The sequence below is a fragment of the Pezoporus occidentalis genome, unplaced genomic scaffold, assembly GCF_034315485.1.
Source record: "Pezoporus occidentalis ecotype Australia unplaced genomic scaffold, CSIRO_AGI_Poc_V1 ctg1460, whole genome shotgun sequence".
NCBI classification, from domain to species: domain Eukaryota; kingdom Metazoa; phylum Chordata; class Aves; order Psittaciformes; family Psittacidae; genus Pezoporus; species Pezoporus occidentalis.
Genome location: NW_026913275.1, coordinates 1 through 13,313, shown reverse-complemented (window position 1 = coordinate 13,313; position 13,313 = coordinate 1). Strand labels below are relative to the sequence as shown.

At 55.3% G+C, this 13,313-nt stretch overlaps 1 protein-coding gene across 1 annotated transcript; it reads right to left on the bottom strand.

Moving 5' to 3' along the window:
• Positions 1-2,621: 2,621 nt before the first annotated feature.
• Positions 2,622-12,500, bottom strand: LOC134159427 (ataxin-2-like protein). Its single transcript, XM_062610342.1, has 7 exons — positions 12,312-12,500; positions 9,730-9,821; positions 7,487-7,639; positions 5,448-5,608; positions 5,277-5,351; positions 2,808-3,022; positions 2,622-2,693 (listed from the first exon to the last, which is right to left on the bottom strand). Exons 1-7 carry the CDS (start codon positions 12,483-12,485, stop codon positions 2,655-2,657), a joined length of 909 nt encoding a protein of 302 aa, XP_062466326.1. The 5' UTR covers positions 12,486-12,500; the 3' UTR covers positions 2,622-2,654.
• Positions 12,501-13,313: the final 813 nt, after the last annotated feature.

Here is a 13,313-nt window from a genome sequence, read left to right as displayed (position 1 = left end):
ACCCCCCATAAGTGCCCCATAATCACCCCATAGCCGCCCCATAAGTGCCCCACACCCCCCATAAGTGCCCCATAAGCAGCCCATAGCTGCCCCACAAGTGCCCCACACCCCCCATAAGTGCCCCATAAGCAGCCCATAGCTGCCCCATAAGTGACCCACACACCCAATAACTGCCCCATAAGTAACCCATAACTGCCCCATAAGTGACCCACACACCCCTTACCTGCCCCATAACCACCCCATAGCTGCCCCATAAGTAACCCACACGCCCCATAGCTGCCCTATGACCCATAAGCGACCCATAACCACCCCATAGCCGCCCCATAAGTGCCCCACACCCCCCATAAGCGACCCATAATCACCCCATAGCCGCCCCATAAGTGCCCCACACCCCCCATAAGTGCCCCATAACCACCCCATAGCCGCCCCGTAAGTGCCCCACACCCCCCATAAGTGCCCCATAAGCAGCCCATAGCCGCCCCATAAGTGCCCCACACCCCCCATAAGTGCCCCATAACCACCCCATAGCTGCCCCATAAGTGCCCCACACCCCCCATAAGTGCCCCATAATCACCCCATAGCCGCCCCATAAGTGCCCCACACCCCCCATAAGTGCCCCATAAGCAGCCCATAGCCGCCCCATAAGTGCCCCACACCCCCCATAAGTGCCCCATAAGCAGCCCATAGCCGCCCCATAAGTGCCCCACACCCCCCATAAGTGCCCCATAACCAGCCCATAGCTGCCCCACAAGTGCCCCACACCCCCCATAAGTGCCCCATAATCACCCCATAGCCGCCCCATAAGTGCCCCACACCCCCCATAAGTGCCCCATAAGCAGCCCATAGCCGCCCCATAAGTGCCCCACACCCCCCATAAGTGCCCCATAAGCAGCCCATAGCCGCCCCATAAGTGCCCCAGACCCCCCATAAGTGCCCCATAACCACCCCATAGCTGCCCCATAAGTGCCCCACACCCCCCATAAGTGCCCCATAAGCAGCCCATAGCTGCCCCACAAGTGCCCCACACCCCCCATAAGTGCCCCATAAGCAGCCCATAGCCGCCCCACAAGTGCCCCACACCCCCCATAAGTGCCCCATAAGCAGCCCATAGCCGCCCCATAAGTGCCCCACACCCCCCATAAGTGCCCCATAAGTAGCCCACAGCCGCCCCATAAGTGCCCCACACCCCCCATAAGTGCCCCATAACCACCCCATAGCTGCCCCACAAGTGCCCCACACCCCCCATAAGTGCCCCATAAGTAGCCCACAGCTGCCCCACAAGTGCCCCACACCCCCCATAAGTGCCCCATAACCACCCCATAGCCGCCCCATAAGTGCCCCACACCCCCCATAAGTGCCCCATAATCACCCCATAGCTGCCCCACAAGTGCCCCACACCCCCCATAAGTGCCCCATAACCACCCCATAGCTGCCCCACAAGTGCCCCACACCCCCCATAAGTGCCCCATAAGCAGCCCATAGCTGCCCCATAAGTGCCCCACACCCCCCATAAGTGCCCCATAAGCAGCCCATAGCCGCCCCATAAGTGCCCCACACCCCCCATAAGTGCCCCATAAGCAGCCCATAGCTGCCCCATAAGTGCCCCACACCCCCCATAAGTGCCCCATAATCACCCCATAGCCGCCCCAGAAGTGCCCCACACCCCCCATAAGTGCCCCATAAGCAGCCCATAGCCGCCCCCTAAGTGCCCCACACCCCCCATACCCCATAAGCAGCCCATAGCCGCCCCATAAGTGCCCCACACCCCCCATAAGTGCCCCATAATCACCCCATAGCTGCCCCATAAGTGCCCCACACCCCCCATAAGTGCCCCATAAGCAGCCCATAGCCGCCCCACAAGTGCCCCACACCCCCCATAAGTGCCCCATAAGCAGCCCATATCCGCCCCACAAGTGCCCCACACACCCCATAAGTGCCCCATAAGCAGCCCATAGCCGCCCCATAAGTGCCCCACACCCCCCATAAGTGCCCCATAAGTAGCCCACAGCCGCCCCATAAGTGCCCCACACCCCCCATAAGTGCCCCATAACCAGCCCATAGCTGCCCCATAAGTGCCCCACACCCCCCATAAGTGCCCCATAACCACCCCATAGCCGCCCCATAAGTGCCCCACACCCCCCATAAGTGCCCCATAATCACCCCATAGCTGCCCCACAAGTGCCCCACACCCCCCATAAGTGCCCCATAACCACCCCATAGCTGCCCCATAAGTAACCCACACGCCCCATAGCTGCCCTATGACCCATAAGCGACCCATAATCACCCCATAGCTGCCCCATAAGTGCCCCACACCCCCCATAAGTGCCCCATAACCACCCCATAGCCGCCCCATAAGTGCCCCACACCCCCCATAAGTGCCCCATAACCACCCCATAGCCGCCCCACAAGTGCCCCACACCCCCCATAAGTGCCCCATAACCACCCCATAGCTGCCCCACAAGTGCCCCACACCCCCCATAAGTGCCCCATAAGCAGCCCATAGCTGCCCCATAAGTGCCCCACACCCCCCATAAGTGCCCCATAACCACCCCATAGCTGCCCCACAAGTGCCCCACACCCCCCATAAGTGCCCCATAACCACCCCATAGCCGCCCCACAAGTGCCCCACACCTTAAACTGGGCCCCAAACTTCCTCAGCTCCTCCAATTGGTTCCGCTGCTGCTCTGATGGACCTGGGGGGGGATGGGGGTCACGGAGGGGTCACTTGGGGGTCACGGAGGGGTCACTTGGGGGTCACGGAGGGGTCACTTGGGGGTCACAAGCCCCTCCCCCCCCCCCCCACTCACCTTTGCGGGGGGGCTCCGGGGGTCCCGTGAGGTCCGAGCCGGGGGGGGAGGGGCGGAACCTGGGTGGGGGGAGGGGGAAAGGGGGGGGGAGGGGCAGGGGGAGGCGGGGGGAGGGGGCGGCGGCCCCTCCCCCACCACGGGAGGGGTGGAGGGGGAGGGGTCCGGGAGGGGGGAGGGGCTGGGTTTGGGGGAGCGTGGGAGGGGCACGGAGGGGGCTGGGGGGGGGGGGGAGAGAGAGTGAGTTATGGCCCCTCCCCCACCCCATAGACCCCTCCCCCCACGCCCCATAACCACCCCATAGCAGCCCCATAAGTGCCCCAAACCCCCCTAAGAGCCCCATAACCACCCCATAGCAGCCCCATAAGTGCCCCAAACCCCCCTAAGAGCCCCATAACCACCCCATAGCAGCCCCATAAGTGCCCCAACCCCCCCCTAAGAGCCCCATAACCACCCCATAGCAGCCCCATAAGTGCCCCAAACCCCCCCAAGAGCCCCATAACCACCCCATAGCAGCCCCATAAGTGCCCCAAACCCCCCCAAGAGCCCCATAACCACCCCAGAGATGCCCCATAAGTGCCCCACACCCCCCCATAAGTGCCCCATAACCACCCCATAGCAGCCCCATAAGTGCCCCAAACCCCCCTAAAAGCCCCATAACCACCCCAGAGATGCCCCATAAGTGCCCCAAACCCCCCTAAGAGCCCCATAACCACCCCATAGCAGCCCCATAAGTGCCCCAAACCCCCCCGAAGAGCCCCATAACCACCCCATAGATGCCCCGTAAGTGCCCCACACCCCCCATAAGTGCCCCATAACCACCCCTGCCCCATAAGTGCCCCATAACCACCCCATATATACCCCATACGTGCCCCACACCTCCCATAAGTGCCCCATAACCACCCCACAGCTGCCCTGTGAGTGCCCCATAACCTCCCATAGTGCCCCACAACCCCATAAGTGACCCACCTCCCATAGCTGCAGCCCCATAACCACCCTAGAGCTGCCCCATAAGTGACCCATAACACCTCCATACACCCCATATATACCCCCCACACCCCCCATAAGTGCCCCCACCCTAACCACCCCATAGATGCCCCGTAAGTGCCCCACACCCCCCATAAGTGCCCCATAACCACCCCACAGCTGCCCTGTGAGTGCCCCATAACCTCCCATAGTGCCCCACAACCCCATAAGTGACCAACACCTCCCATAGCTGCCCCATAAGTGCCCCATAACCACCCTAGAGCTGCCCCATAAGTGACCCATAACCACCCTCTAAGCGACCCACACCCCATATATACCCATACGTGCCCCACACCTCCCATAAGTGCCCCATAACCACCCCATAGATGCCCCGTAAGTGCCCCACACCCCCCATAAGTGCCCCATAACCACCCCACAGCTGCCCTGTGAGTGCCCCATAACCTCCCATAGCAACCCCATACCCAACACCTCCCATAGCTGCCCCATAAGTGACCCAAAGGTACCCCATAGCTGCCCCATAAGTGACCCAAAGGTACCCCATAGCTGCCCCATAAGTGCTAACCACCCTAGAGCTGCCCCATAAGTGACCCATAACCACCCTCTAAGCGACCCACACCCCATATATACCCATACGTGCCCCACACCCCCCATAAGTGCCCCATAACCACCCTAGAGCTGCCCCATAAGTGCCCCATAACCACCCCATAGATGCCCCGTAAGTGCCCCACACCCCCCGTAAGTGCCCCATAACCACCCCACAGCTGCCCTGTGAGTGCCCCATAACCTCCCATAGCGACCCCGTAAGTGCCCCACACCCCCATAAGTGACCAACACCTCCCATAGCTGCCCCATAGGTGCCCCATAACCACCCTAGAACTGCCCCATAAGTGCCCCATAACCACCCTCTAAGCGACCCACACCCCGTATATACCCATATGTGCCCCACACCTCCCATAAGTGCCCCATAACCACCCCATAGATGCCCCATAAGTGCCCCACACCCCCCATAAGTGCCCCATAACCACCCCACAGCTGCCCTGTGAGTGCCCCATAACCTCCCATAGCGGCCTCGTAAGTGCCCCACACCCCCATAAGTGCCCAACACCTCCCATAGCTGCCCCATAAGTGCCCCATAACCACCCTAGAGCTGCCCCATAAGTGACCCATAACCACCCTCTAAGCGACCCACACCCCATATATACCCATACGTGCCCCACACCTCCCATAAGTGCCCCATAACCACCCCATAGCTGCCCCATAAGTGCCCCATAACCACCCTAGAACTGCCCCATAAGTGACCCATAACCACCCTGAGCTGCCCCATAAGTGCCCCATAACCACCCTAGAGCTGCCCCATAAGTGACCCATAACCACCCTCTAAGCGACCCACACCCCATATATACCCCATACGTGCCCCACAAGAGCCCCATAACCACCCCATAGGCACCCCATGCACCCATTAAGCCCCTCCCCCCCCCGTCTCACCAGGGGTGGGGGATGGGCACCCCCCTCCGCTGCCCTTCCCCCCACGGGGGGGTCGCTGGGCCTTGGGGGAGGGGCCTAAAGGGGGGAGGGGAAGAGGACACAAAGTGGGGGGAGGGGCTTTATTGCAGCCCCTCCCCCCCCCCCTTTGAAGCCCCTCCCCCCCCCTCTCACCTCCATTGACCCCCGGCTCCGGGTGGGGGGGGGGCCCTCGGGGTGGGGGTGGGGCACTTCCGGCCCCTCCCCCCCCAGGGGGTCTGGGGGCCCCTCCCCCCCTTGAGGAGCAGCGGAGCCCCCCCCGCGGGCGTTGGGGGAGGGGCGGGAACTTGGGGTCCCTGCAATGGAAAAGGGGGGGGAAGGGATCAATGGTGGGGGGGAGGGGTTTGGGGGTCAAAGGGGGGTCATGGGCTTTATTTTGGGCTAATTTAGCTCGATTTTGGGTCAGGTTTGGGTCGATTTTACCCAATTTTGGGTCACTTCACCCCATTTTGGGTCGATCTTGCCCAATTTTAAGACGATTTCACCTAATTTTGTGTTGATCTTGCCCAATTTTGGGTCGATTTCGTGTCAATTTCACCCCATCTTGGGTCAATTTTACCCAATTTTGGGTCGACTTCACCCAATTTTGGTTCAATCTTGCCCAATTTTGAGTCGATTTCGCTCAATTTTAGGTCGATCTTGCCCAATTTTGGTTCAATTTTACCTAACTTTGGGTCAATTTTACACAATTTTGGGTCGACTTCACCCAATTTTGGGTCGATCTTGCCCAATTTCAGGTTTATTTCGCTCAATTTGGGGTCTATCTTGCCCAATTTTGGGTGGATCTTGCCCAATTTTGGTTCAATTTTACCTAACTTTGGGTCAATTTTACACAATTTTGGGTTAACTTCACCACATTTTGTGTTGATCTCGCCCAACTTTGGGTCGATCTCGCCCAATTTTGGGTCGATCTTGCCCAATTTGGGGTCGATCTCGCCCAATTTTGGGTCGATCTCGCCCAATTTTGGGTCGATCTTGCCCAATTTGGGGTCGATTTCACCCAATTTTGGGTTGATTTCACCCAATTTGGGGTCGATCTTGCCGAATTTGGGGTCGATCTTGCCGAATTTGGGGTCGATCTTGCCCAAATTGTGTCGATCTTGCCGAATTTGGGGTCGATCTTGCCCAATTTTGGGTCGATCTTGCCCAATTTTGGGTCGATCTTGCCCAATTTTGGGACGATCTTGCCCAATTTGGGGTCAATCTTGCCCAATTTTGGGTCGATTTTGCTCAATTTGGGGTCTATCTCGCCCAATTTTGGGTCGATCTTGCCCAATTTGGGGTCGATCTTGCCCAATTTGGGGTCGATCTTGCCTAATTTGGGGTCGATCTTGCCTAATTTGGGGTCGATCTTGCCTAATTTGGGGTCGATCTTGCCCAATTTTGGGTTGATTTCACCCAATTTGGGGTCGATTTCGTCCAATTTTGGGTCGATCTTGCCCAATTTGGGGTCGATCTCGCCCAATTTTGGGTCGATCTTGCCGAATTTTGGGTCGATCTTGCCCAATTTTGTGTCAATTTCGCCCAATTTTGGGTCGATCTTGCCCAATTTGGGGTCGATCTCGCCCAATCTGGGGTCGATCTCACCCCTTGCCGAATTTTGGGTCGATCTTGCCCAATTTTGGGTTGATCTCGCCCAATTTGGGGTCAATTTTGCCCAATTTTGGGTTGATTTCACCCAATTTTGGGTCGATCTCGCCCAATTTTGGGTCTATTTCGCCCAATTTTGGGTCTATTTCACCCAATTTTGGGTCGATCTTGCCCAATTTTGGGTCGATCTTGCCCAATTTTGGGTCGATCTCGCCCAATTTTGGGACGATCTTGCCCAATTTGGGGTCAAACGCACGGAAACGGGAAAAAAACACCCCAATTTGGCCAAAAACGGACCCAATTTGGCAATCTCACCCAATTTTGGCCTTGCCCAATTTGGGGTCAAAAAACACCCAATTTTGGGCCAAAAACGCCCAATTTTGGCAAAACCCAATTTGTGGTCGATCTTGCCCAATCTAGGGTCGATTTCACCCAATTTTGGGTCGATTTCACCCAATTTGGGGTCAATCTTGCCGAATTTTGGGTCGATTTTGCCCAATTTTGGGTCGATCTCGCCGAATTTGGGGTCGATCTTGCCGAATTTGGGGTCGATCTTGCCGAATTTTGGCTCGTTTCGGCCCCACCTCCGCGCCGGGCGCTCCTCGGGCCCCTCCTCGTGCTCCTCGGCGGCGGCGCGCAGCCGGTGCTGGGGGCTGCCCTCGATTTCCCGCGCCAGCGCGGCCGCGCGCGCCTCCCGCTGCCGGAACGCCGCCGAGTTCTGCTTCTCCAGGGGCACCCTGGGGGGGGACGGGGGGAAATGGGCTGAGAACACACGGAAACGGGAAAAAAACACCCCAAAACGGCCAAAAACGGACCCGAAACGGCAAAAATTGGCCCCAAATGGCAAAAAACACCCCAAAACGGCCAAAAACGGACCCGAAATGGCAAAAATTGGCCCCAAAATGGCAAAAAACACCCCAAAACGGCCAAAAACGGACCCGAAACGGCAAAAATTGGCCTCAAAATGGCAAAAAAAAACAGCAAAACCGAAAACGGGAACACCCAAAACCACCCAATAATTCCCCAAATAATTCACCAAAGATGGCCAAAAATATCCAAAATGATCCCAAATCCCCTAAACACCCCCCAAACTGTCCCCAAACCACCCAAAAGCGGCGCAAAAGTGAACAAAAACGCCCAAAACCACCCAAAACCACCCAATAATGCCCCAATCGCCCAAAACCACCAAAAAACGCCCCCAAATCGGAGGCAAAACACCAAAAATGGCCAAAAATACCCAAAATGACCCCAAGACCCTCTTAAGCACCCCCCAAACTGCCCCCAAACCATCCCAAAAGAACCCAAAACTGGCTGAAAACGCCCTAAGACACCCAAAGCCACCCCAAATTACCCCAAAATGCCCAAAACACCCCAAACCACCAAAACACCAAAAATGGCCAAAAATACCCCAAAATGACCCCCAAAACACCCTAAAACAAACCCAAAACTGGCCCCAAACCACCCAAAAGCGGCACAAAAGAGCACAAAAGTGAACAAAAACACCCTAAAACACCCAAAACCACCCAATAATTCCCCAAACACCCAAAAACACCTAAAACCACCCCAAAATCGGAGCCAAAACACCAAAAACGGCCAAAAATACCCAAAATGACCCCAAGACCCTCTTAAGCACCCCCCAAATTGTCCCCAAACCACCCAAAAGCGGCACAAAAGAGAACAAAAGTGAACAAAAATGCCCTAAAACACCCAAAACCACCCAATAATTCCCCAAACACCCAAAACCACCAAAAAACACCCCAAAATCGGAGCCAAAACACCAAAAATGGCCAAAAATACCCCAAAATGACCCCAAATCACCTAAACACCCCCCAAACTGTCCCCAAACCACCCAAAAGCGGCACAAAACTGAACAAAAACGCCCAAAACCACCCACGATAATGCTCCAAACACCCCAAACACGCGATAATGCCCCAAACACCCAAAACCACCCCAAAATCGGAGCCAAAACACCAAAAATGGCCAAAAATACCCAAAATGACCCCAAACCCCCTTAAACACACCCCAAACTGTCCCCAAACCACTCCAAAAGAACCCAAAACTTGCTGAAAACGCCCTAAGACACCCAAAGCCACCCCAAATTACCCCAAAACCACCGAAAACCCTAAATACACCCAAAAATGGCCAAAAATGCCCCAAACACACCAAAACCACCACCCAAAAACACACCCAAAACCACCCCAAAATCGCAGCCAAAACACCAAAAATGGCCAAAAATACCCCAAAATGATCCCAAATCCCCTAAACACCCCCCAAACTGTCCCCAAACCACCCAAAAGTGGCGCAAAAGAGAACAAAAGTGAACAAAAACACCCTAAAACACCCAAAACCACCCAAAAAAAACCAATAATGCCCCAAACACCCAAAACCACCCCAAAATCGGAGCCAAAACACCAAAAACGGCCAAAAATACCCAAAATGACCCCAAATCACCTTAGACACACCCAAAACTGCCCCCAAACCATCCCAAAGCGTTGCAAAAGTGAACAAAAGCGAACAAAAACGCCCTAAAACACCCAAAACCACCCAAAAAAAAACCACCGAAAACGCCCAAAACACCCCAAATAACAAAAAAACGCCGCAAACCACCAAAAATGGCCAAAAATACCCAAAATGACCCCAAATCACCTAAACACACCCCAAACTGTCCCCAAACCACCCGAAAGCGGCGCAAAACCGAGCAAAAACGCCCTCAAACACCCAAAACCGCCCAAATCCACCCCAAAACGCCCCGAAAAGCCCCGAACCGCCCCAAAATGCCCAAACCGCCCCAAAGCCGCCCAAAATGAACCAAAAGCGGGCGGTTTACGTGTAGGCGGCCAGGCTGCTGTCGTAGGTGCTCCGCACGCCGTAGGTCTCCTCGTTGAAGCGGAACATCTCGTTGGGGTCCCAGCCGTTGGACTGCCGCGGTTTGGGGCGAAAAACGGGGATTTTGGGTCAAACACGCGAAAAATTGGGGGTTTTGGGGGGGGGAAAGGGGATATGGGGGCAAAATGGGGGGGTGGGGGGAGGTTTTGGGTTGAAACTCACGGGGGTGGGGGGGGGAAGGGATTTGGGGTAAAAAAGGGGGTTTGGGGAAAAAAGGGATTTTGGGGTGGAAAAGGGGGATTTAGGGAAAAAATGGGGATTTGGGGTCAAATGCAGGTGTTTGGGTGAAAAACTGGGGGTTTTGGGGGAGAAAGGGGATTTTGGGTCAAAATGGGGGTTTTGGGGGAAAAAGGGATTTGGGGTAAAAAACTGATTTGGGGGAAAAAAGGGATTTTGGGGTGAAAAAGGGGGATTTAGGGAAAAAATGGGGATTTGGGGTCAAATGCAGGTGTTTGGGTGAAAAACTGGGGGTTTTGGGAGGGGAAAAGGGGATTTTGGGTCAAAATGGGGGGGTTGGGAGGAAAAAGGGATTTGGGGTAAAAACCAGTGATTTGGGGGAAAAAAGGGATTTTGGGGTAAAAAACAGTGATTTTGGGGAAAAAAAGGGATTTTGGGGTGAAAAAGCGGGATTTAGGGAAAAAATGGGGATTTGGGGTCAAATGCAGGTGTTTGGGTGAAAAACTGGGGGGTTTGGGGGGGGAAAAGGGGATTTTGGGTCAAAATGGGGGGGTTGGGAGGAAAAAGGGATTTGGGGTAAAAAACAGTGATTTTGGGGTAAAAAACAGTGATTTTGGGGAAAAAAGGGATTTTGGGGTGAAAAAGGGGGATTTAGGGAAAAAATGGGGATTTGGGGTCAAATGCAGGTGTTTGGGTGAAAAACTGGGGGTTTTGGGGGGGGAAAGGGGATTTTGGGTCAAAATGGGGGGGTTGGGGGTAAAAAACTGATTTGGGGGAAAAAAGGGATTTTGGGGTAAAAAACAGTGATTTTGGGGAAAAAAGGGATTTTGGGGTGAAAAAGGGGGATTTAGGGAAAAAATGGGGATTTGGGGTCAAATGCAGGTGTTTGGGTGAAAAACTGGGGGTTTTGGGGGGGGAAAGGGGATTTTGGGTCAAAATGGGGGGGTTGGGAGGAAAAAGGGATTTGGGGTAAAAAACAGTGATTTTGGGGAAAAGGGTTAGGCCATTTTTGGGGTGTTTGAGGCTGTTTTTGGCATGTTTAACCCATTTTTGGGGTGTTTAAGGCTGGTTTTGGGGTGTTTAATCCATTTTGGGGGTGTTTGGTGGTTTTGGGGTGTTTGAGGCCGTTTTTGGGGTGTCTGAGGCCGTTTTGGGGTGTTTGAGGCCGTTTTTGGGGTGTTTGAGGCCGTTTTGGGGGTGTTTGAGGCCGTTTTGGGGGTGTTTGAGGCCATTTTTGGGGTGTTTGAGGCCGTTTTGGGGGGTGTTTGAGGCCCTTTTTTTGGTCTTTGAGGCCATTTTTGGGGTGTTTGAGGCCATTCTTGGGGTGTTTACCCCGTTTTGGGGGTGTCTGAGGCCGTTTTTGGGGTGTTTGAGGCCATTTTTGGGGTGTTTAACCCATTTTTGGGGTGTTTAACCCATTTTTGGGGTGTTTAACCCATTTTTGGGGTGTCTGAGGCCGTTTTTGGGGTGCCTGAGGCCGTTTTTGGGGTGCCTGAGGCCGTTTTTGGGGTGCTTGAGGCCATTTTTGGGGTGTTTAACCCATTTTTGGGGTGTCTGAGGCCATTTTTGGGGTGTTTAACCCATTTTTGGGGTGCCTGAGGCCATTTTTGGGGTGTTTAACACATTTTTGGGGTGCCTGAGGCCGTTTTTGGGGTGTCTGAGGCCGTTTTTGGGGTGTCTGAGGCCGTTTTTGGGGTGTTTAACCCATTTTTGGGGTGCCTGAGGCCGTTTTTGGGGTGTTTAACCCATTTTTGGGGTGTTTACCCCATTTTTGGGGTGTTTGAGGCCGTTTTGGGGGTGATTGAGACCGTTTTTGGGGTGTTTTAGGCCGTTTTTGGGGTGTCTGAGGCCATTTTTGAGGGTGTTTAACCCATTTTTGGGGTGTCTGAGGCCGTTTTTGGGGTGTTTAACCCATTTTTGGGGTGTTTGAGGCTGTTTTTTAGGTGTCTGAGGCCGTTTTTGGGGTGCCTGAGGCCGTTTTTGGGGTGCCTGAGGCCGTTTTTGGGGTGTCTGAGGCCGTTTTTGGGGTGTTTAACCCATTTTTGGGGTGTCTGAGGCCATTTTTGGGGTGTTTAACCCATTTTTGGGGTGCCTGAGGCCATTTTTGGGGTGTTTAACCCATTTTTGGGGTGCCTGAGGCCATTTTTGGGGTGTTTAACCCATTTTTGGGGTGTCTGAGGCCGTTTTTGGGGTGGGGTGTCTGAGGCCATTTTTGGGGTGTTTAACCCATTTTTGGGGTGCCTGAGGCCATTTTTGGGGTGTTTAACCCATTTTTGGGGTGTCTGAGGCCGTTTTTGGGGTGTCTGAGGCCGTTTTTGGGGTGTCTGAGGCCGTTTTGGGGCTCACCAGGTCCGAGTCCAGGTCGTACTCGTCGCAGGCGCCGTCGCCGCCCTCCCAGCGCTGCAGCGGCTTCTCCCGGTGCTGCCCATTGAGGCGCAGCCCCGGCTCCGGGAACCTGCCTGGGACCCACAGCGACCCCTCAGGACCCACAGCGACCCATAGGGACCCATAGAGACCCATAGGGACCCATAGAGACCCCATAGGGACCCACAGCGACCCCTCAGGACCCACAGGGACCCATAGGGACCCATAGAGACCCCATAGGGACCCACAGAGACCCCTCAGGACCCACAGGGACCCATAAAGACCCCATAGGGATCAATAGAGACCCATGGAGACCCCATAGAAACCCCATAAAGACCCACAGTGACCCCATAGAGACCCACAGAGACCCCAAAGAGACCCATAGGGACCCATAACACCCCATAGATGCCCGTAGCCCCATTGGACTCCATTGCCCCACAGACAAGGGGGCGTGTCTTCGGCTGACCCCGCCCCCTGTGGCCCTTTACTGCCCCCTGTAGGCCCCCCATCAAGCCCCTGCCTGCACCCCCCTTTGATACCCAATAGAGCCCCATAGACCCCCCACAGACCCCCATAGCATCCCTTAGACCCCCATAGACTCCCCATAGCGCCCCACAGACACCACACAGACCCCCCCAGACACACCATAGGGCCCCATAACCCCCCATAAAGACAACACAGACCCCCAAAGACACACCATAGACCTACATAGACACCCATAGACCTCCCATAGGCCCTCATAGACCCCCCATAGACCCTCTATAGCCCCCCATATCCCCCCACAGACCCCCATAGACTCTCATAGACCCCCAATAGCCCCCCCTACACCCCCATAGCCCCCCCATAGCGCCCCATAGACACCCCATAGCCCCTCCATATCCCCCCATAGCGCCCCATAAACACCCCATAGGCCCCTCATATCCCCCCCATAGACACTCCATAGTCCCCTCATAGACCCCCTATAGCCCCCTCATAGACCCCCAT